The sequence below is a fragment of the Beta vulgaris genome, chromosome 8 (genome assembly GCF_026745355.1).
Source record: "Beta vulgaris subsp. vulgaris cultivar EL10 chromosome 8, EL10.2, whole genome shotgun sequence".
Classification (NCBI taxonomy): domain Eukaryota; kingdom Viridiplantae; phylum Streptophyta; class Magnoliopsida; order Caryophyllales; family Amaranthaceae; genus Beta; species Beta vulgaris.
The window spans coordinates 7,844,623-7,868,448 of NC_079209.1; the positions used below are offsets into that span (position 1 = coordinate 7,844,623).

The following is a 23,826-nucleotide window of genomic DNA, read 5'->3' on the forward strand; positions in this document are numbered from 1 at the left end:
GCAATAGAAAAAGAACAGATGAAGTATATAAATAAAATGGTGTTGAAAAATCTCATTTTACAGCAATACAAAATCAACAATGTTAACAAAAAATTTGCAAAAAAATAATATAAACAAGAATCGGCTTCAAAACTAGTACTCCATCTGTCCCAAATTAGTTGCTACATTTGCCTTTTCACAGTTTACGAGATGCAACTTCAAAAACTAATATCTTGAGTTATATATATGAAAAAATTATAAAAATTATATATTTGAAAAATACAAATTGGGATGAATCAAACAAGATTCAACATGACTATGTTTTTTCTTATGTACATGGAGTAAAAGATAGTCAAAGTTATGACGTGAATAATGCCTACGGTCAAAATGTAAAAACTAATTTGGGACAGAGGGAGTATCTTCAAATTCCAGCAAATATGTCAAATTTTCAGCCATTAATCTTTCGTGTCTTGCTCCATTTTTAATCAACTGATAGTTTCAAATAGTTTCAAATAATTATTCAACATAGACCATAGTTTCTAGTTTTAGATTAATCTAACATTTTCTACTAAACAAAATCCAACTTGGTTAAAAAAAAAACAAACAATTGGTCACAATCATAAAGACAAAGTGCTAAAATTATCCCCAAAGTCAATAGTCAACTTTCACCCTCAACAAATAATTGAATCTAAAGCCGCCATAACAACACCTTCTTAACCAACTACCCCCACCACCACCCTCCAAAAACCCCCAAAACAGAAAACACACACACGAAAAAATTTCTCCACAATGCATTATCCTCTCATTATCTTCTCCATCTTCAACCTCCTAACATTCTCATTCTCATCTTCCTCAGCTCAATCTCTCTCCTCATTCTCCATCACAACATCACCATGGCACCCATCTCAAAACCGCACTATTCTCTCTCCTAACTCCACCTTCACCGCAGGATTTCAACGTTCACCCACTTCTCCAAATCTCTTCATTTTCTCAGTTTGGTACTCCAACATCTCTCATGATCACACCATCATTTGGTCTGCTAACTGGGATTCCCCTGTCCACCAATCAGCTTCATTGATCATCACATCCAACGGTGATCTTCAACTCATCAACGGCTCATCTGGCCCCAATCTATGGAATACAACAACTTCCATGAGGTCGAATTCTAGTAGATTATTTCTCAGAGATGATGGAAATTTACTGTTTGGTAATTCTTGGGAAAGTTTTCAACACCCAACTGATACTTTTTTGGGTAATCAAACTTTTGTAAACGGCACCGTTTTGAGATCTAGAAATGGGAAGTTTAGGTTTACTGAGTTAAGGAATTTGGTCTTTGATGGTGGGTCCGGGTCCGGGTCGGATACTTATTGGTCGTGGGGTAATGGGCTTTTAAGTCTTGGTCTTGATGGGCAGATTTTAACAGATGGGGGAAACCCGATTTTTTGTGCGGATTATGGGCTGAACCGAACCCGGAGACTTACTTTGGGGGATGATGGGAATCTTCGGGTCTTAAGTTATGACCCGGGTAATCGGGTTTGGGTTCCTGTTTGGGTGGCATTGTTAGAAATTTGTCAAGTGCATGGTTTATGTGGGCCGGGTTATATTTGTTACAGTGATGGGTCAACTTTATCGGGTTACGAATGTGTTTGCCCGCCCGGGTTTAGGCGGAGTCGCGGGTCCGATTCGTGTGAAATAAGGAACCCGATTGTTGATATGGGGGAAAGTAAATTTCTGCGGCTTGATTATGTTAATTTCTCAGGAGTTTCAAACCAAACTAGTTTAAGGGCTCCTAATTTTGCTGAGTGTGAGTCTAGGTGTAAGAGAGACCGAAGATGTCTCGGGTTCGGGTTTAAGTATGATGGGTTGGGTTATTGTGTGCTCCAACACGGTGCGCTTGTAAACGGGTATTGGTCCCCGAATACGCAAATGGTCTTTTATCTTAGAGTGGATAACTCTGAGTCCGACCCGAGTAATTTTACGGGTATGTCGCAGGTTCTCGATACCACGTGCCCGGTCCAAATAAGTTTAGCAAATCCGGATGATGAGTCCGACGGGACAACCCGAAACATTATAATTATAGTTGGTCTTTTTGCTATTGAAATTGCTAGTGGGGTGCTCTTGTTTTGGGCCTTTTTAAAGAGGTATGTAAAGTACCGTGACATGGCTCAAACACTTGGGCTTGGGCTGTTACCTACAGCTGGGCCTAGAAGATTTAGTTATGCTGAAATCAAAACGGCTACACAGGATTTTAGTGAAGCCAATGTCATAGGGAAAGGTGGGTTTAGTGATGTTTACAAAGGAAAGTTGCAAGATGGGAGGCCTGTGGCAGTTAAGTGCTTAAAAAACGTCTCCGGTGGAGATACGGAGTTTTGGGCTGAGGTGACGATCATAGCACGTATGCACCACCTTAATTTGGTTCGTTTATGGGGCTTTTGCAACGAGAAAGGCCGGAGGATTTTAGTTTATGAGCGTGTATCGAACGGGTCACTTGATAAATATCTCTTTAGATCAAGCGGCACTGAGTCGGATGGTCTTGAACAGAAGCCCATACTTGATTGGAATATCAGGTACAGGATTGCCCTTGGGGTGGCAAGGGCAATTGCATACCTACATGAAGAGTGTTTGGAATGGGTATTGCACTGCGACATCAAGCCTGAAAACATACTCTTAGGGGACGATTTTTGCCCCAAGGTTGCTGATTTTGGGTTGTCAAAACTCCGAAAGAAGGAACAACTGGTAACAATGTCGAGGATCCGTGGTACACGAGGCTACCTAGCACCGGAATGGGTTAAAAATGACACCATCACTTCTAAAGTTGATGTGTATAGTTTTGGCATGGTACTTCTAGAGATTGTGACAGGAGTAAGAAATCTATTTCAAGGGCCTTCCACAGTTGCAAGTGAAGATTGGTATTTACCTCAGTGGGCATTTGAAATGGCGGTCGAAGAAAAGAGAATTGACCAAATATTAGACCGACAAATTAAAGACTCTTATGATGACAAAGTGCACTTTAAATTGATCGAGCGAATGGTGAAAACTGCAATGTGGTGTGTTCAAGAGAAGGCAGAGATGAGACCATCAATGGGAAAGGTGGCTAAAATGCTTGAAGGGACCGTGGAAATCATGGAACCACCAAAGCCAACAATCTTCTTCATATGAGCGGATAAGTGATCACTAAATGTAATATAACTCTGTTCAAAGATAATCCTTGTGAAGTATTTAATTTATGAAGCTTGAAAATGTATGTAACACACAAGATTTTGCTTGTATAATATCCTTCAATCCAAAATCAATTGTAACATTATCCTGACTCCTGAGTACTGACTGTAAACTCCTCATCTGCAAAATGACTACTAACTCTGATTAAATAACAGCGAACCTCTATATATATAAGCATCGAAGTTCAATGTCAAGTATTTCACTTGGTTATGGCAAAAAAAACTTGATGTAAATTACCAAGCAATTGTTCATCAATCACAGTTGCGATTGCAAATACTGAATAATGGAGACTCAGCTTGCCTCTGAGCAAGAGCAAAACATAAGATTCCATTAACTTACTATAAGTTCTAAGCATACCACAAAATTATCTACACAAGCCACGTGATGTAGCCATAAGTTTGCTTCTCTTAATGCCAAGGTTTTAGTTGCATTCATTCATACGGGTTTCTGAAATTCTTTAGTAACTCCGGAATATCATAGCCAAGCATATCATCAACATTTTGAATCATCTTCGGCTTCAACTTCTCAAATTTGTCGATACTGTAGCCACCTAGAACTTCCCTAAAATGTTCCAAATATGGAAAATCACCTGCTGGTAGATGAAATTCCCTCTGAACTTTAGCAAATTCATCTTCAAGGTTATCAATTAGCCGTTGTTGAGCTTTAGCTTTCCCCATCATGGAAGGCATCTCCTTCTTTAGATGACTGATTATGTAAGCATGGATTTTAGCAGCTCTGGCACGTTTAACGTATTCATTTATCTGTAAAATTTCACAGTATATCAGTCTCCAGAGCGAGGGAAACAAAGGGTGCAATTGGAAATAAAGCAAAACTGGGAACATACGCGTCTATCACAAGCTTTCTTGGGGATATCCTTCAGATCATTTAGAAGGTCATTCTGTTCTCTCTCAAAAAGATCCCTTCCCATGGGACCAACTGCTTCTGCGTCGATAGGCTTGTCATTGAATGAACTGCAAAGAAATAAAGAATTGATTGATGATATATATAGATTTAACAATATTTACCTCCAAAATGATATTGAATGACATACTACTTCAGTAAAAACTGAAGTCTATAAAGTTTAAAGCTGGTAATTTTGGTAAACAGGATGTATCTATGTTTCTTCTCGTGTCGATTTTTGCGTTCTTAGAGGATAGTTGCATGATTAGACAAATTGGTATTATTTGACAAGGTTTAGGCTGAATTTGTGTTTGTGTCGTGTTGTTTGTAGTTTCTTTCAGTAACTCGTATCAAATCAATTTCAGTTGTGTTGCCATCTCATGTCAGAGATTGCCAACTCTACAATAGTCAGTTCAATAAACGAACCAAGCTTGTCTAAGTTTGGACCTGCAAATCCCTTTATTCAGTACAGTTAAGATTAATTAGGAAGGAGAACCTACCCGATATAAACACGGGAAACCTCAGGGGTATTTAGGACCTTCCCAAGTGACCACATCAATGCACCATATACTCTCATTAACTGCAATATATACATTATGCCATTAATCATCAAAGATCTGTTTATTGCTTCCTTAAAAGCCAAAGTATATAAACAGGTGTTTGCTAATCAAGATCTTACCTGCTGAGTATCAACTTGGTCAGCCTTGTTTAGAACAACACGGATCTTGTCATCATGACCACGTAAGGATGAAATTACCCGCTTAAATTCATCGCTTATGTCAAGCTTGTGAGGATCAAACAAGAGAAGAATGAGGTCACACTTCGCTGCAAACCATGATATAACCCCAGTAAAGTCATAGCTTCTCTGAGTTCTCTGCTTCTCTCCAGACAAAACCCCAGGTGTGTCAACAAAAGTTATGTGCTCCAACAGCTGTGATATACCAACACTTTTTAGAATGAGCAAGGTGAAAATAAACTGCTTGAGAGTGAAATTGCAACATAATAGTTACTCACAGGATGTGGCATTTGTGAGCACTGGAATTTTGATAAAAATGACCCTCCAAAGTTTGTGAGACCACTGAATGGCATATCCGCTTGGACAGCAATTGTGTTTCCAGGAATGCTCCTCTCATCAGGACCAGACTGAGCACATGACACAATTCATTAACTCAAACGGAAGAAGACAATATTGGCAAGAAGATAATATTGGCAAGAAGATAATGGACTATAATATGTGCAAATAACCCAAAAAACACCATCCTCCACCCCACCCCACCCCCCCCTCTCCAACCGCAAATATAAGAAGAGAATTGAAAAGAGCATTACAATCCGGACACAAGTTAATTAACACTTGTTGACAATTTTCATATTTATAGAAATTCATAGAAGTATAAGATAGTAAGAAACTATTATAGTATTCAATGTGAAATACCAAAGACTATAGTTGTAGGGAACCATCCCAATGCCTTGTTGCACTAAGTCCCTCCCACAGATCAAAGACCCTCTATAGCCACAGGGAAACTGAATTACACATCAAGCATGATACTTGTTAACCAATTGTGATTAGGTAACCCTATTCAAATCAAAGCTTCCCAATTGGATATGAGACCCAAACTGAAATCTCAGACTTAAACAAGCATGCAACAGTCTAAGACAAGCGGGTAAAATATGAAGAAAAAAAGTACAAGAGGATCATTGTTCATTAGAAGAACTCCCAAATGGCCTGAAAATGGCCGCATTTAAGCAAGTGTTACTTCCTAAAGGAATTAGAGATAAAGGGTAATAGCATCCAATACAAATGCACCTAGATATATTGGTAATAATAGGGCCAATTACAACAATGGAAGCTACTAACTAAACTAGTATGATAGCCAATGCAGAAAGACTTTTGAGATCTTTCTTTCTTCCTGCCATGCTCTCTGTCCACCAAAATCATACCCATTAATGTCTAGTAAGAATGAAAAAGCAGCTACCCCTAAAATAATGAAAAGGGAGTAAATAGATATAGACTCATCTAAGGAAACTATAGAAACTATATAATACCATGACAACAACAAAACGGTCTGTTGTAGGCTCTGGTCCAATATGTGCTCCTGTTGAATTTTGGATAGCAAACAGAACATCAGTACAGTAGACATAAATTTGTTCACAACATGATACACATATATGCAGTTTAAATAACCTGGATATTCACATTTCAGCAAATGCTTTATGAACGTAGTTTTCCCAGTTGAATATTGTCCCAACAACATAACCATTGGTTTAGCATCAAAATCACTGTTTGTCTGCAAAAGAATATTATCACAAGAAATATCATGATAATAGTAAAACCAAGCATGCATATACGAAACAGAGCTGAATTGACTACAAAAATAATTTGATGATAATCTATATAACACTGAGTTAAGCTCACCAGCGCTGGTGATACAAAGTCGTGAAAGCGATAGGTAGTCTCCAGTGGCTTCAGCTTTTCTAAGTACAGTCTCTTCAAACCATCAGTTATGGAAGTTACTGCACTAAGAGGTACCTAGGCAGAAGATAATAAAGAGAAAGAACACATCAATCGAATTATCACGATACATACTACATCTTAAGATTTGTTTCATAGTCAACAAAGCCCATTACTATTAACTTTTACAGAAACAAGGGAACCGGCATGAAATATATCAAGACAAGAAACCCTGCAGAGAGTCCCTTCTTCCCGTACGCAAGAGAAAGACATAAGAGTTAGACCATTCAAGATAGAAGATGTGTGCGACATAAGGCATAACCTAAGATAAGGACGGATGCCAATTGGGTAGCATATTATATGAGATAGCAGAGGAGCACATGCACATTATCATACACCTCTAGAACAAAATGGAACAACATTAGCATAGAAGTCAGAGAAAGAAAACACTAAGAAACTAATGGCATAAAAGATGATGTAGCCTATAAGGTAAATAACGTGATGAAGAACACAAGTGCGGTTAATCAGGGAAATGGTGCTGAAAATAAATGAAAAATATGAAGAAGCAGCCTCTATACTCAGATTAAAAAAAAAAGATTTGTCCTCTTGGTTTAGTGATAATGCTGAGATCATAATACAAAAACAGTATGAAGACAAAAATGGACTTATCCAGTATCATGAAGCAAAAAAAAAGGCCAGTGATAATCATTCTCAATTCCATTGGAAATCTAACAATGAATGAAACACTTAATCTAAAAAAAGACCCACAGTGACAATGGCAACACCTTGCAAAACAATATCTGTGGGCAACTTCAGGAAAAATAAGAGTAATAAAACAGAAAACAATGTAATTTGAAAACAAAATATTCCTGGTAGCCAATTGCCTCATCGACTAGAAAAAATGTGAGGCTTCTTTACAAAACAAAAACTCTAATATCCTTGCGCACAAAAATTACGAACTCGATGGGGAAATTAGTGCGAGGAAATTGTGTAATTTTTGCAATAAGTAACATGTCATTACCTTCTTTGAGGATTTTGAACTAAACCAAGCTGATGTAGCTGGTGACGGAGGAGATCCTGCAGCATTCACATATTAGTAATAATTTAGATGGCCCCCATGATTTCCTAGAATTGACCAAGTGAACGATCCTAACCATTTATTTCAGGTTCAACATACGTTGCCGTGGTCTTTTTCTTCTTCTACAAGCAGAACAAGTATATTAGTCATACACTATAGAGAGATTTAAATTAGCATACGCTTATTAATGACACTCACAGCTAGTAAAGCATCCAGCCCTTCCAAAACCGGGAGTTGAATGTCCTCCATAACTGTATCGGCCCCAGCCCCGGGAAAAAGGAAAAAGATTAGTCTTACACTAATATTTAAAACAAAAAACTTAACTACATATAACTTTGCATCTCTTTAAGCAAACACGGCTACACATTAAGGATGTTCTCTTGGCAGGCCTAGATATCTCTTTCACAATGCTTATTTTTTTGTGACATCGTTTATAAAACTTTTTTAAGTAGAATGGTGGTAGAGCTCAGATCCCCCAGCCAGGTTTAGGTTACCGTCTTGGACTGGCTATTCATTCCTCCCAGGAACTAGTCCCTCACTCATACAAGGAGATGGTTTCTTAGTCATGCAACGGAAAACAGCAACATCGGGATAAAAGAGCATCAGTGCACCACTTGCAGTGTGTGCCCATAGAAATTGGAGAGACAGACGCCTTGCAGACTACAAGGGAAGCTTCAAAGATACCATTGATATCATCCTTCAAGTTCAGGTGATGTATTGATATGTGTGCATAGGTTCTCTTTTTTAGGTTTCATTTTCTGCTACTCTTGATGTTAGCTTCAACGAAACTCAACCCACCCAACCAACACCCCCACCCCAAAGAAAAAGAAAGAAAAAAGAGTGAACATTCCATCATGAGATAGCAACCCATCTCAAAGCTCAGAAAGTCCTAGAGAAATTACAAGTCTGCATTTCTATTAATTAAATTCACCTACAAGCAAAATCTTATTGAAGCAAAACGAGCTGTACATAAAATCATGATCACATAATTCCATAAGGGATATACAACAATAAGATCAGGCTAGTCATGTTATGCAAAATACCATAGGTTGCTAGAGCCATTTACAATCTCACTGCAAAAAGCCAAACGGCACAATATCTTGAGCAAAAGAAAAAGAACAGTGGGTGAGCAAACAAAAGAAGCGGTAACCTCTGCAATGTAGGCTATACCTACAATTAAATTAAAGAAAATAAAAATTCATCTACCTGCATTACTAAGAAGATCAGAAGTCAGCTCATGTCCAGCTTGAGCCAAAGATATAAGCTGAAATAATAAAATAAAATAAAAAATCGAAGATCACAGAGACACAAGTCACATAACTGTATATGGTTAACCTAGCATGTACTACAAATTGCCTCTACTCTACAAAGAATCAATATGTCCCAACCTGCATTGCACCAACAAACTCTTTAAAGCCCAAGTAACCCTGCCTCTTGGTATCTGCAAACGCCCAAACCTTCAAAAAAACATGTGTTAGAGTCATGCCAAGAAGTATCTCTTATCAGTTATCGCAGCTAAAATATTGCACGATAAATGACTTGAACACCAAAGTTTTCAACAGCATTATCAATTGCTTGATTATTAAGAACTTAGACGAAATTCCGATTAACACCTATCATAAAAGTATCTTGAGTTACTCTCTTGTATCATCCTAGTTGAGAGCCTCTGTTAGAATATTGGTGTAAATGTATTAATGCTATGTTTGGATAGCAAGATTTCATTTCAAATTCTGGATTTGGATGAAATCTATTGTTTGGATGGCATGGAATTTGAAATTATGGAATTTGTCCAAATTCTTATCAAAAGCCTATATTAGTAGAATTTGAAATTCAAGATATTATCTTGTCATTTGAAATTCTCTCCTCATACATATCCAACTCTATGAGTATCTATATCCCAACTTCACTCATTTCTCTCTCCTTTACTAAACCCATACTTTTTCTCTCTCCTCCATCAAACCCCCATTTCTATCTCCTCTATCAAACCCCCTTTACAAAATAGTGATTAGGAATTGAAATACAAACTTTATATTCCAGATTTCAATTCCATTATTTGAAATGAAATACAAGTTTCCAAACACTACCTAAATGGAATTACACGGGATTCTCCCACGCAACAACGTCGCCCTACATTAAAATAAGAGTTCTACAAAATCCAATCACATAAACAACAATCAACCTTCATTGAGCTAACTAGTTAAACCCTGATCATCACTAGACGAAATAGAACTAATTCCATACACATTTACACAATACCACGCCACCTCCAACACCGAGTACCAAAAAATTCCACGCCCACCATCAGCTGATCTCAGCCAAGCAACAAACAATTTCAAATTCTAAACAATTGAGAGGTTTCCAAATTCCACATATAACTTAATGAATAAACTTAAGCAATGTGTTAAAATCTCTTGTGAGTACAAAAGTTGAAAATAAAACAACCTAACAATACTACACCAACAACAAAAAATCAAAGCATAAAACAAAATTCCAAACTACACATTACAGCATAAATTTCCATTCAAACCTTCAATTAACACAAGAACCCTAAAAATAATTACATAAGAGTGTGTCAAATTGTGTATATTAACCTGCTTAAGGTCAGATCGAGACAAATTAGACATGGCAAAGAACTTCGTTGCATCATTTCCAGTTATACGACCATCTCCATCTACACAGCAAAAAAAACAAACAAATAAAATAATATTACAGTCAGTTATTTAAAATTATGCGAAAATCAACAATTTAAAAAAATCTGGCTTAAATTTTTTTTAAATGGACAGGAAAGAATACCTGAATCTGCAACTATAAACCATTGCTGATAAACTTTCTGGTGTTCTTTAGAGCACGAAGAAATTGGACCACTAGCTATCTCCATTTTTTTTTTCTATTTTTTGGGGTTTTTTTATACTGTAAAAAAATCTGCAATAAAATTGTTTGTTTTAGTTGGAATTATGCTGTGAAAGAAGTTGAATTAATGGAAGAAATAAGGGGGGAAATTAAAGAGCAAAATTGCAAAAATGAAGTGGAAAATTGAGGAGTTTTCCACTTTGGTGGTGTAATATGCGAGAAGAGCTAACTTCAAAATTTTGAAAAGAGGAGAGAGAGAGAAAATCAGGGGAATTATATAAAGGAAAAGTGCCGCAGTTTACTTCAAATTGACTGTTTGAGGAGACGTATATGGTTTACAGAGGAAACGACGACGTTTTTGGCTGTCATTTTGAAAATTTAAATCTAATGACAGATGGTAATTATCTTGGTGATGGGGGTTATTAGGACTTAGGAGTACTTCACAGTTCACAGTGTAGGCGGATTTATTTTATTTTTTTTTTTGAGAGGAAAGAGAAGTGCATTAATCAAAGGGACAAAATGTTCGTAAGTACATAAGGTGTTACAGTACTATGGCAGTGATGCTCCCAACATTGCTCAACACCAAAAGGCACAACTCTAGCAAGGTTATGGGCGACAGTATTCTCATCCCTTTTAACATGAGAAAAAGAAACAGAAGAAAATGCATTACATATAGAAAGAATGTCCCCAAGTATTGCATCCAAATCTGAGAAGAAAATTGCTGCTTTCGATAACCTTTTCGTTACTACCAGAGAGTCGGATTCAAAAATCACATCACCATATCCATGAGCTTTGGCCAAGCGGGTTGCCATGTAAATGGCCTTGCATTCAGCTACCTCGGGAGGCCAGTAGGCACGCACACGTCTAGTTGCAGAAAAGCACACCTTACCTTCCGAGTCGCGGGCTATCACTCCTTCCCATCCTTCCTCGGCCAAACTTGCATCCGTGTTCAATTTAATAGCGCCAACCGGGGGAGCATACCATCGGCTTGGGCTCGGAGCCGCGGGGGAGCGCACTCCTCCATAAATCCTCACAGCATAGTTATTAAAATCATCAACTTGTCTCATAACTCTCTGGCCCACAACAGTGGTAGGGTGACTTGTATGCTCAAAAACTCTCCTGTTTCTTTCAACCCAAACGTTCCATAGGATATAACTTCCCTTCTGAACCATAGTTGCATCCATCTCACTCCATCTGACGAGGGTATCACACATGACTTCATCTTCCACCCCTGGCAATAATATATGACATCTCAGCTCTTCCCACAATTTCAGCGACAACGGCCAGCGGTAGAATAAATGTAATTGCGTCTCATCCTCTCTAGCACAGCAGGGGCACCCTGCTTCGTCGATGAGGTGGCGTCTCTGAAGCACTTTCCTTACTGGGAGCGAACTTGTGCAGGCCTGCCATAGGAAATGACGTACCTTAGGCGACACATTTAAGCTCCATAAAATATTCCACACTCTATGAAAATCATCCAAGTTCCCCCCTTTCCCCAACATATAAGCAGTTTTCACCGAATAATTGCCGTCCTTTGAGTATGCCCAAGTTAAATCGTCCTGTAGACATCTACTGCTTAAAGGAATGGCCAGAATGCATTGCTGATCACGTTCATTAAAATGGCTCTCAATAAGTTCCAAATTCCACTCCTTCCTTTCAACATCCATTAAATCGCTCACCACTTCTAGTCCCTCCACTCGGGCACTCTTGATGAATCTACCTTCTTCATCCCCCACCCAAGGTGCACTCCATATGTCAATTTTCATGCCATCGCCAACCCTCCAAATCAAACCCTCCAATACCAAACTCTTCGTACCCCAAATAATTTACCTTAGGGTCAGTTCGGTATTAATGTGATTTTTTGTTTTTTGGTTTTTTGATTTTCAAAGTTATATGATATATGTTCCATAATGAATAAAAAATTAGTCAAATTTATTGGGAATATGATGATTTTGAAAGCTGACAACTAAAAAGTGAAAACCACTTTTTCTGATTTCCAGTTTTTAGTTTTCAAAAAAAACTAAAAACTGAAAGCAAAAAACGATAACGAATGGGGCCTTAGATTTGGGTTTTTTTTTCCTACTCTGAATTGTCAATTCTTATAATTTCGTGGAGATAACTTTTTTTGTTATGTTATAAGTTATTCTAATGTATAAGTTTGTCTTATTTAAGACTTGTTAGAGTACCAATATTGTAATCACATACTCCTTCCGTTTCTAAATAGGGTGTCTATTTTTTTGGACATAAGTATTAAAAAGAAATTATGATTTTAGTTGTATTAAATCATAATTAAAGATAGAAGTTGGTATATTTTTTTTTATAAATTGTTTATTAAGAAGAGAGAACGCGGGTCATATGAAAAAGTGGGTGATATTATAAAAGTTGAAAGCAAAATAATATTTTAATTGGTGGATTCATGTCAAATAAGAAAATGGAAAATTTATTTAGGCCAAACATGAATAGAAAAATGGGCACTCTATTTAAAGACGGAGGGAGTATGATATATCGTTGAGACATTGCATCTTACATGTTGGCATGTGCAGTACACAAGTAACAACATTTATTGATTAGAGCAGTATATACTTTTGTAAAGCCAATGTAGTCAAATTCTTCAAACTATCAATCACACTAGCACGATTATGGCACATCATCACTGTATAAGTATACAGATCATCGTAGATACGTGCACTGATACGAGCCGGATAACTAGGAATCACGCTACCGTCAATAGGGCCCCCAAGCATAGACTCCGTAACTAACTAGGAAGTATCACTAGCAGCTTTGGCCCTGCTCGAAGTCCAACTACTTGTGGAACCTGACGGTTTTGGAACAAACCTCCCTTCAATACCCTTCCTCACAGTCACACGAAAAGTGGCTTCCTCTGCACCACCACTCAAAGTATTTTCCAACTCCTCCTCATCCCTGGTATCCGAACCCGGACTTTGAGGCGCATCCTTAGAAATATGATCCGGTCTAACCCGCTCTTCTTTTCCCTTCTACTCCATGCATTGATACCACGAGATCGAGTGTGTCGTGGCCTACATCCCTCAAGACCCACACTCTCGCCGCCTAAAGCCCTCAACTGAGCCTAATTATCAATTTTTTAATTAGTCATTATTTAATCAATTTAAACTATTTAATTCAATATCTACGCACCTTCATCGTTATTATAATATATTAAAATTAATATAACTAAATTGTCGCATAACTTGCTAATTTCACTACATATTATAAAATATTAACATACTACATTTAATGAATATAATTACAAATTATAACATGCTATCAACATTAGCGAATATAATTACAAATTATAAGATATTAATATCACTAAATAATATTATTATTATAATAACTTATTAACATGATAATATAACTACTAACATAATATTATTCAAAAAAACATGCAAAATATTACTGATATTACAACACATTATTATAAAAAAACACGTAACAAAACATTCGAAATTAAAAAAAATAATCATGAAAACAATTTTTTTTTGGTTTCCTCCACCGAGGAAACGAAATATATCTTTGTTTCCTCTGCGGAGGAAACGAAACAGATCTTCGGATGAAACGAAAAAGTGTTTCGGTTTCATGGAACCAAAACCTTTTCTCGTTTCCTCCACCGAGGAAACGAAGATCCGTTTCATTTCCTCCACGGAGGAAACGAAAAAGAAGTTCGTTTCCTCGGTGGAGGAAACGAAAAAAAAAACCATTTCCTCGATGAACAAGGAAACGAAATGGCGAGCTGGCGATGGTGGATTTTTCTGACGAAAACGTAATAACACTAACCTAGGTTGACGATTCTCCGGCTTCTGTCACCTTTTTCCTTGGACCCGTGCTCCTCACGGTGAGTGTCCCGCCGGTCGTGGTGTTGGTAGGGTTGTTCAATGTCGGATATCGGATCGGATGAATTACAATATGAATCCGATCCAAACTTTTCGGATCGGATCACTGGGTTTTTGGATCGGATCGCCGGATTTTAGGACCGGGTCGTTGACTTTTTTGAAAAAATCTAATATGTACGTACTCGATCCGAAAACCTTTTTTTTCGGATATCCGACCCGAAATCTTAAAATTGGATCGAATATCCGAAATTTTGGATCTGATCGGCGAATTTTTGGATCGGGTAATTTTGATCAGATATTTTTGAACAACCCTAGAGGTGGTAGTCACTTTCCTTCACTTTTTAGCGATGGTGGGGTTCGGTGTTTGTGGTTGCGGTGGTGTTTGTGGTGGAGCGGTGCTGCTGTTGCGGTGGTCCGATGTTTGTGGGGGTGGTGGTCTGGTGGTTGCGATGGTGGTGGTGATTGTGGTTTCGGTGGAGGTTGGAGTGAGGTGAGAGAAGAGTGAGGGAGAGTGAGAGTGAAATTGAGATTGAGAGTGAGGCATATTTAGGGGTAGTTTAGAAATGTGTTAAAATTAATGCGGACGATTTTTAGTAAATACGGACGGCAAAAAGTAGTGCCTATTCTCATATGTATGTTATATTTTGTGAGAGTAGAGAGCGGATTAAATTGAGGCTATTGGCCTTAAGTGTACCTCTTTAACTGTGCTAATTCATGGAGAAATATCATGAAATTGTGATGAACTACCCATTTATTTCAATATGTGTATAAATCAACACTACACATATGACATATGCTAACTAGAGATGTAAATGGATCGGGTTCGGGGCGGGTGGAGCGTCACCCGCATCCATCACCCGCATCCACCCACTTCACCCGATCCATCCATCACCCGCATCCATCTCCACCCGAATCCATCCATCCATTTGTAACCGGGTTAACGGATGGATCGGGTGATTAACGGGTGAAATCAAATATTAGGAGAAGAAAGAAAAATTACTAACAAGAATCACTAATCCATTTATATAATTCTACTTACTATTGAAAATCGTCTCCAAATTAACTCTAATCCACATTATTAACATAAAAATATTTTTAAAAGCCAAAAATTAAAAAAATTATATACTTTTTACTTTAAACGGGTGGCGGTCGGGTGGTAAACGGATGATGGATCGGGTGATGGATGAAAAAATATCACCCGAACCCGACCCGCATCCATCACCCGATTATCCGTCACCCGGCTATCATCCATTTAAACCGGGTTTTTCACCCACTTAATAAACCGGGTGGAGCGGGTGGTCGGGTGATCCACTGGATATTGCCATCTCTAATGCTAACGAACCATTTACTATGATCTCTGTATTTGAGTACTTCCATAATTAAATATGTGAAGGCAATAGTGTCATTCGTATGGTTGTCACAATCAGGGATGGAAATGGGTCCAGGACTCTACCAAGACCCTGTTGGACACGACCCTAATTTAAGGGTTTGGGTCCAATCTTTTCAGACCCTAAGAGTCTGGGTCCGGGTTTGGGTCCAAGTGAATTTTTTAGGATCCGGGTTTTAAAATTTTGGATCTAGACCCGACCCTTAGACTATATATTTTAACTTTTTTTTAAAAAAAAAACAAACTGATTTTCTAAAAGACTAAAGCCTAAACTAAATTAAAAACCAAAACACCCATTCTGAACTCTTATGTAAGTTGTGTTTGTTTCGTTTTTTTTCAGTTGGTATGTTTATGTTTGTTTCTTTTTTTTTTTCAGTTTATATGTTTGTGAATTGTGTTTGTTTCGTTTTTTTTTTTTTTCCAGTTTATAAGTTTGTGTTTGTTTCGTTTTTTTTTTCAATTTATATGTTTGTGTTTGTTTCATGCGAATTCTTGTGTTTGTTTCATGAGATTTTTTTTGTTTGTCTCATATGAATTTCAGATGATTATTGATCTTAATAATGCTGAAAATTTGGCAAAATAAATAATTTAGGCCTGGACCCTCCAGGCCCTAAGGGTCTAGGTCAGGGTCCAATTTTTTCAGACCCTTAGGGTCCGGGTCTGGGTCTGCAAAAAATTAGGGTCCGGATCTAGGATCCCATCCCTAGTCACAATAGTATCTTAGAACTAACTACTTGAATTAATGTAGATCAATCATTCCATTTGAAAATATTACCCTTAAATATTGTGAAAGTATTGGGTCAGACCGTCTGACCCAATGCATATTGTCAGACGGGCTGAGCCTAGTACTCTACAATTTTAGTTTGTTTATTTTTGCTTTCTTTACACAGCGAGTACCCCTCTTCACCAATTGTTGCTCTAATTCCAAACTTTCCATCATCTTCATCCTCTACTATTTGTCATCTTTTCACAAGAATTCAATCAATTTACATTGAATTCTACGGATTTTCACCTAAAAAGAGGCTCAAATCTTTCGCAAGTGCGATTTTCGTCTTTGATTTCATCCAGCTTAACTTCCTAATGTTTCATTGACCTGGATTCGTTGCCGATTGTTGCTATTGTAATCGGCAGCAGTCAGCCATCTAGATCTGTAGCCTCTAACAATAGCTTCCAAGTATCCACCATGGATGTTGAAGGTCATTGGTTCGAATCCATACATCTTGAAGGAATTGGCGAATTCAACGAACCGTATTGAGATTGAAGAACAGAGGAAGAGAAAGAGAAGTGAAAGATGCGCAAAACGTTGGAGATATTAAGAAGAGATTTAATCGATATGATAATGAGATTGATGACGATGAATTGGTGATGATGATCGTAAATGGTGATAAATTGGTTTAGTGATTTTTTTTTCATTTAATGCTTATAATGTTTCTGTTGATATCTTTTTTTATTTCAGTTGATGTCTTTAACTTGTTTTTTACAGTTTCAGTTAATTGATTTATTATTTCAGATCATTGGTCTAATCTTTCAGTTGGTTGGTTTATCCTTTCAGTTGGTTACTTTATTCTTTTAGTTGGTTTTTTTATTCTTTCAGTTAGTTCTTTTTTTCTTTCAGTTGGTTTTTTTTATTCTTTCCGTTAGTTCTTTTATTCTTTCAGTTAGTTCTTTTTTTCTTTCAGTTGGTTCTTTTGTTATTTCAGTTGGTTGTTGGTGAGGCTGGTCCGGCCACTTCTATTGTGTCAGACTAGTCCGACACAATACCTTCTCTTAAATATTTATGTTACATAAAAAGAAGCAAATAAGTTTCTAAATATTTGGAAAATTGTCAACTATATTGCATTTATGTTTTATTGTTTTATTGTTTTATTGTTTTATATGGTATATGGCAGACTACTAGAATTCTGAATTCCATTTCTCAAAGTACCTCCAAATGCCCAATATTACATAACCCTATTCTCCTCACCTCTTCTTACTTAGATGGAAACTTAATTTTAAATCTAGACCATAAAAGGTGAAAAGCGCTTACCAATTAACTACTTTCATTTTAACAAGAATGCTACCCTATCAATGTGAAAAAGGCAAGCAAAGATGGGATTCAAAATTCTATCAAATAGAGCAGAGTCTTGTCGAGAAAAAATAACATTATTACTTTGTTTACGACCAAGTATCATTTTGGAATCTCAATAATCTAGACAATGATGTCTTAACGAACCATGTCAAATTGAGAAGCATCTTGTGGAGATAGGTCTCATTGCATCAAACATATATTTTAAAAGTTTGTTAACATATTATTGCATTATTCTAAAGCTTCCTTTGATTTAAGATTGCTATTGAAACTTATTGTATTAATGTTTATCCGGATGAATCCAATTCTCGATACACCTACCAACATAATGTTAAATTCAGGATGTGACTTCTCATTGCATCACCACATAATGACATGATCAATACACCCTATTGGCCTAATACAATTGTTGACGGAAAAAACTTTATCTACCCAGTGGGTCAACAACTCACTACTAATAAAAATGAATAAATAGTGAAATCCAACTCATCAATTCTAATAGTTTTTTAATGCTCTGTTTCTAGTGGGTTAACTACCCACCGGATAGATGTAGCATTGTCCATTGTTGACTATGTGTATTTCTCAATATCCTAAATTTCATGTAGTGCCTTAAGTTTACCAAAAATTGTATGATCTAATCCAACAACTTCCACATCATATCTGCTAAAAATTAATTTCGGCTCACATCAAGCAAAATTCGTGAAGGGTAACAAAAACTAACAATAGTCCAAATATGCAGATTAAACTTGCTCTCCAGTAACGTACTCATCATTTTCTACCGGCTGAAGAATAATCAATCAGATATAGCTACTGGGTTGAATAGAACCAAGCCTGCCCAACCCATCCCAGGATCAGAGTCGCCTCCGCCAACTCCATCTTGACCCACAGCCTGGACCAGATAAAATATTCAATTAGTGGTTAAATTGTGGCTCAAGCTATTAATCAGTCAGCTTGGTTCATACCTGCCAACCCTCATGCACCCCGGTTTATCCAGTTAGTTTATTGCTTTATTAACCATCTACACACTACAGTCTTAATTAAGCTAGTGCATAACTCTGGCATAATATAAGCTCCAGCTAGTGGGTGAAGTCCGTTGATGTACATAATCCTGAATTTTTGATGCTCCATTACACAACTGCTTCCGCAAGGACACGAGCCTCTGACAAGTCCTAGCATTATTTTGTTGGATATAACAAGGAACAAAAGAGGAAAGCTTCCTCAACCAGGTACATACACCAATCAGATCTTAGCCAAAGCAACAATGAGATCAGTAACTAGAATTTTACCAAAAATGAAAAAACAACAAGCTTCGAACGTTGAGGAGATGGAAGAAAAGAGGCACTAATGCTTTCTTTGAGGGAGAGGCAAAAGCTGAGGGTCCAGACGAGTCTTGGAAAACACTTGGACTTCAAATTGAGCTCCAAACATACGATGGCGTTTTAACCAAAATAACTTCTGGCGCAATTCGTGTCTTTCTGCTTTTATGTCTACTATATATTTCTGGACCCTTGTCTCGAATTGCTCTCTGGATTTTTTGTCGATGTGAGGTGAACGTAGCACAGTATATAGTACTTTTGTTTCAGGCAGCCCAATCTTCCGAGTATGAGGTGGAAGGTTTTCCATCAATGGACGCCCGAAAGAGCTAATCACTACACGGATCTTGGTACTCATGGCTTAACCTGCTTTACAAATTGTAGAATAAATAATCCGTAAGTATAGCCACATCACATAAAGCTAAAAGGGGAAATATGACTAAGAGTAAGATACAAAAAGCTAAAGTATGGTATTTGAAGTAATGAACTGTGCGAAGATGCAGAAGAACCAATGGTCTTATTTTCTAAAATAGATACTGTTACTATTATCTCCACAACCTCCCAACACACACCCAAAAAGAAATAGAGTATCAAGTTCAGCAGCAGCAGCAATGACAGCCAAGCAAAATCAGCAGCCTGCCTAAATTGTCAAAAGCCTCCAATTGCATTAAGGATTGCAAAGAATTTCCTTCAATGAGAGCCAAATGTCACCACGATCCTCAGCTATCCAACTCGAATTCCCTTGAACTTGTTATGGGGTATATCCTTGTGACGCTTTGTTTAACTTTTTTTTTCTTTGACTTATTTGTTTGTAGAAAGTACAAAGCGCCAAATTGAAATTGTAAATACAACTAACTCAGATAATAGAAGAAGAATTCTAGAATCAAACTGAGGGGCTAAAGAGAAGAACGATAAAAGGAGTGCTACTTTCTATGATTAACACCCCCCGGCCCCTTTGGTGGGGGGAGCATTATGCAGCCTTTATTAGAAAAAGAGCCCAGATTAAATGGAGACTGGAGAGGCACTTCAAAAATGCGGCTCAGTGTTAAAAACTCCCAAAGCCTGATGTATTTGTACACGTTTGTCATTTAGACAATTAGACTACTAATTTAGCATATTGGTAATTTATGGAAACAGTTTTCCCAAATTAGCGGAAATGAAAAAACAAAATCAGATTTCTAACGTGAGTATCGTTTCAAAATGAGCAAATAAAATACAAAAGTAATGCAACAACTTCCAAGAGAAGCAAATAATTAGTAAATTATCTAAGGAGTATGAGTTTTTCCACCTTCTAGTGAAGGGAGATTTGGCAATAATGTTGAGTCTACTTGGAAGAACAATATACAACCTGAATATCTACTGTCCAGGCATGCATCTTGAAGGTTTCGACAAACTTCTAATAAATTGAAAACATTACAGATCAAACATTTCTGGTAATTTAGGGTGATCAATAAATCATCACCTCTATGCACTTTCCCCAATAAATTATCTTAACCTCTTGCATGGTGAAAGCCTGGTAAGCCATAGGCAATACCATATCGAACAGCTAAAATAATTCAATATGAATTGACTCAACCCTTAGACCAAATAACAATATCCAGCTCACCATGTATTCCATTGCATCGAAGTATTTATCAGTTCTGCAAGAGCCTAAGATATGATTCTAGGGGTAAACATATACTTGACCGCAGATAATAAAGAATAAGTCAAAAGAAAAAAAAAAACAAGCATCTGCATTTCCTCTGTATACACTTGAAGGAAATCATACCAAAGGTAAATACCCACCTCCCCCACCACCACGCTTCCGTATACACGCTAGTGAGAGTGAGGTAGCACATTCAAAGTTAGCCTTAAATTGATAGCTGAAACAAACTTGGTACTTGACACTTGGCGGATGCTTCATCTTCACATTAGCAGTTAGCCAGCTTGTGAGAAAAAAAGTTGCCTTTATTTATACACAGGTTCATTTTTCTGATAAGGCTCTATTAAATCAAAGCCTCAAAGGCAAGGCAGAATAGTGTTCAAGCTGAAGAGCTAAACTTACAACATTCCCTTCTCCTAAATTTCTAAAATTGTTCATTTAACATCATTGTATCCTGTTCTGATCCGTGATGTTTCGTAGTCGTGAGTCGTGACATATATGTCCAATGAGAGGATCTAAAGGTGAGTACACACCTTTCCTAGTCCAGCTAACACAATGTTGCTCTAAAGCTAGTCACTGATTTAGAGTAGGTGAACAACAGAACGAGTACAATTTCAAAAATGCAGAAAAGATAGCAGCAAAATGGGACACGGGGAACAGACATTACCCAAAAATCCAAATTAAACTTCAATAACAATAGCAACTCCACCCAACAAAGTTGAAACTTGAAAGTCTTAAGTCTCAATTAATCTCATGGCAATCAATAATTTCAATTCATTCAAGAATTTCATTGCTTTAATTCGTAAATAACCATCTATTCAAACATTACTTGATTACTAATTACTAAATGAATTGGTAAATGAAAGTTTAAGCAAAGAAATTAGTCAATTACCTAAATTCGGAAAGTAGAGAAGAGTCGAAGATAGAAGAGGAGACTCTGGCTCCGTGGCCGGTGGCTCTGGCTCCGACAGTCCTTGCGCGCGGCCGGCGTGAAAAGTGCGACTGTGCGAGAGGTTGGTGTCGTGACTCGTGTGGCTTGTCGAGTGGAAACCCTAGGTTATGTGAAAAGTTAGAATAGAGGGGAGAGAATTAGAGAAATTTGAAGAAAAAATAAAATCAGATCTCTATTACATAAGGGAAGGGGTGAGCAACGGTGTCCTCTTTTGAACTGACTATTTTACCCCCTTCCCTTTCTAAATTACAAAAGGAATCTCAATACCAAAATGGAGGTCAAACAAAGCCACTGGAAATTAATTTCAACAATCACTCATAAATCACTTATATGAGGAAACTTTACAAATCACTCATAGAATTGAGAAAATCACGTTGTAAAAATCACACAAATAACTCAAATGATCAGGAAACTTTACAAAAACTAAAAATTAACATACAAACTAAAAATAATATACTAGGACGTCAATACATACAAAAACATTCACAAAATTCACTTACAAATCATTGTTCTCAATAACCATTCACAATTACATACTCACAAAAATTACCTATAAACACAAATCTAAGAAAAACATAAGATTTTGACAGTAATATCACACATTCGTCCATCGGCGATTTGCAAACTTTCAAACATGTACATAATTCTTTTAATCTTCAAAGTTATTTCACATTAGTCGACTGTTATGTAGTTGAAAAAATGGAGATAATAGAAATTAGTTGAAAAGGGCTTTTATATAATTAAACTTAAATTTGATTCATTTTCGTATAAAATCTGAAAACAAGATGTGTATGAAATTTGATTAATTTATGACACTAATGAAAAGGTTACAAATTTAGTTCTTTTTTTAAATTCCAATATAAATTTTTGGCCAAAACTTTTGCAAAATATCCATGATCAAAAATAAATTTTGAAAAATAAAACAATATCAAACCTTTTTGCGAATAACTTTTGCAAAAATCCATTTTCAGAAAAAAAAAATTTACATTAATTTGCGAAATCAGATTGTGTATGAAAAATTTAAAATATCATTTCACCTATAATTGAAACTCAAAGTGTTAAAATTTAGAAAAGGAGAGAAATAAAAAATGACCATTTTATGCGAAATCAGATTGTGTATGAAAAACTTAAAATTTCATTTCAAATATAATTGAAACTCAAAGTGTTAAAATTTAGAAAAGGAGAAAAATTAAAATGATCATTTCATGCGTGCAAAATCAGATTGTTTTAAAATTTGATTTCAAATATAATTGAAACTCAAAGTGTGAACATTTAAAATGATGAAAAATTTTTAATATCAATTTGTTAAATCAGAATTTAGAAGTTAGATAAGGAAAAAAAACTGAAATTGTCTTATACTTCTCGGTTGCAATTTTAGGATCATAGAGAAATTACTGAAAACCATATCAAAAATTATTATAAATTACAAAAATGAATAAAACCAAAAAAAGAACATGACGATATTTAATAAAGAACATCGTACTTATTATAAAAGAACATGTGCATATAAGACTTGAGAAACAAAAAATTATTCAAAATCACAAAAATGAATAACAACATAAAAAGAACATGAAAGAATCTTATTCACAAAATGGAGGTGAACTTAAATGACTTGCATTTTCAGTTTGTTTACTACTTAGTATTAGGCCTACAAATATCTTTGCACGCATCGCGTGCACAAAAGGCTAGTTTCAAATAAACGAGGAGGAAAGGTTCGAACACTGGTCATGGGCGCTGGGCTACCCTCGTTATATTGTCTATGCGCTTTTGTTTTATTTTAATCTATTTTTATTTTATTTTATTTTTTCAAAATTCCGTGGGTTCAGCTGAACCCATGCTAGATCCGTCCCTGGAGGTGGAAAGAGGGTTAAATCCTACATCGGAAAAAAATCTACATGAACCCAATCGTGTCAAATTCGTGTCCGGTCTATTAATAAACGAGCCGCTAAACGAGAGCGAGGGTTAAATCCTTTCAACTTGACTAATTATTAAACGAATTAGGGCTTCTTCTCCCCATCTTATTTCCAATTCTATTGTAATTGGTTCACTTCTGTTTAGTTCAGATCAGTTCCAATCTGGGTCAGTTCCAATCTGGGCCAGTTCCTAATTTATTTATCATCATTACTATTAGTGATAATTTA

At 36.6% G+C, this 23,826-nt stretch overlaps 2 protein-coding genes and 1 long non-coding RNA gene across 3 annotated transcripts; 1 reads left to right on the forward strand and 2 right to left on the reverse strand.

Annotated features, from left to right (window-relative positions):
* Positions 1 to 589: 589 nt before the first annotated feature.
* Positions 590 to 3,289, forward strand: LOC104883012 (G-type lectin S-receptor-like serine/threonine-protein kinase At5g24080). Its single transcript, XM_010667450.3, has one exon. It carries the CDS (start codon positions 769 to 771, stop codon positions 3,136 to 3,138), a length of 2,370 nt encoding a protein of 789 aa, XP_010665752.1. The 5' UTR covers positions 590 to 768; the 3' UTR covers positions 3,139 to 3,289.
* A 53-nt stretch (positions 3,290 to 3,342) lies between these two features.
* LOC104883013 (EH domain-containing protein 1) lies at positions 3,343 to 10,561 on the reverse strand. Its single transcript, XM_010667451.4, has 15 exons — positions 10,419 to 10,561; positions 10,217 to 10,296; positions 9,014 to 9,082; positions 8,832 to 8,889; positions 7,824 to 7,876; positions 7,702 to 7,747; positions 7,569 to 7,624; positions 6,512 to 6,625; positions 6,281 to 6,383; positions 6,142 to 6,191; positions 5,113 to 5,241; positions 4,778 to 5,029; positions 4,599 to 4,678; positions 4,043 to 4,169; positions 3,343 to 3,959 (listed from the first exon to the last, which is right to left on the reverse strand). Exons 1-15 carry the CDS (start codon positions 10,501 to 10,503, stop codon positions 3,630 to 3,632), a joined length of 1,632 nt encoding a protein of 543 aa, XP_010665753.1. The 5' UTR covers positions 10,504 to 10,561; the 3' UTR covers positions 3,343 to 3,629.
* A 7,543-nt stretch (positions 10,562 to 18,104) lies between these two features.
* On the reverse strand, positions 18,105 to 19,121 carry LOC104883014 (uncharacterized). The gene is made up of 2 exons (XR_788488.4): positions 18,741 to 19,121; positions 18,105 to 18,667 (listed from the first exon to the last, which is right to left on the reverse strand). It is a non-coding gene; the product is annotated as an uncharacterized LOC104883014 (long non-coding RNA).
* Between the last annotated feature and the right edge of the window lie 4,705 nt (positions 19,122 to 23,826).

Bases quoted from the DNA above. Each gene is read 5' to 3' on its own strand.
- LOC104883012 (XM_010667450.3), top strand. From the start codon at position 769: ATGCATTATCCTCTCATTATCTTCTCCATCTTCAACCTCCTAACATTC.
- LOC104883013 (XM_010667451.4), bottom strand. From the start codon at position 10,503: ATGGAGATAGCTAGTGGTCCAATTTCTTCGTGCTCTAAAGAACACCAG. The intron at 5,242-6,141 runs GTATTATATAGT...TCATGTGCTCAG, and splicing joins ACCGTTTTGTTGTTGTCATG to TCTGGTCCTGATGAGAGGAG. The intron at 4,170-4,598 runs GTAGGTTCTCCT...ATTTCTTTGCAG, and splicing joins GTTTCCCGTGTTTATATCGG to TTCATTCAATGACAAGCCTA.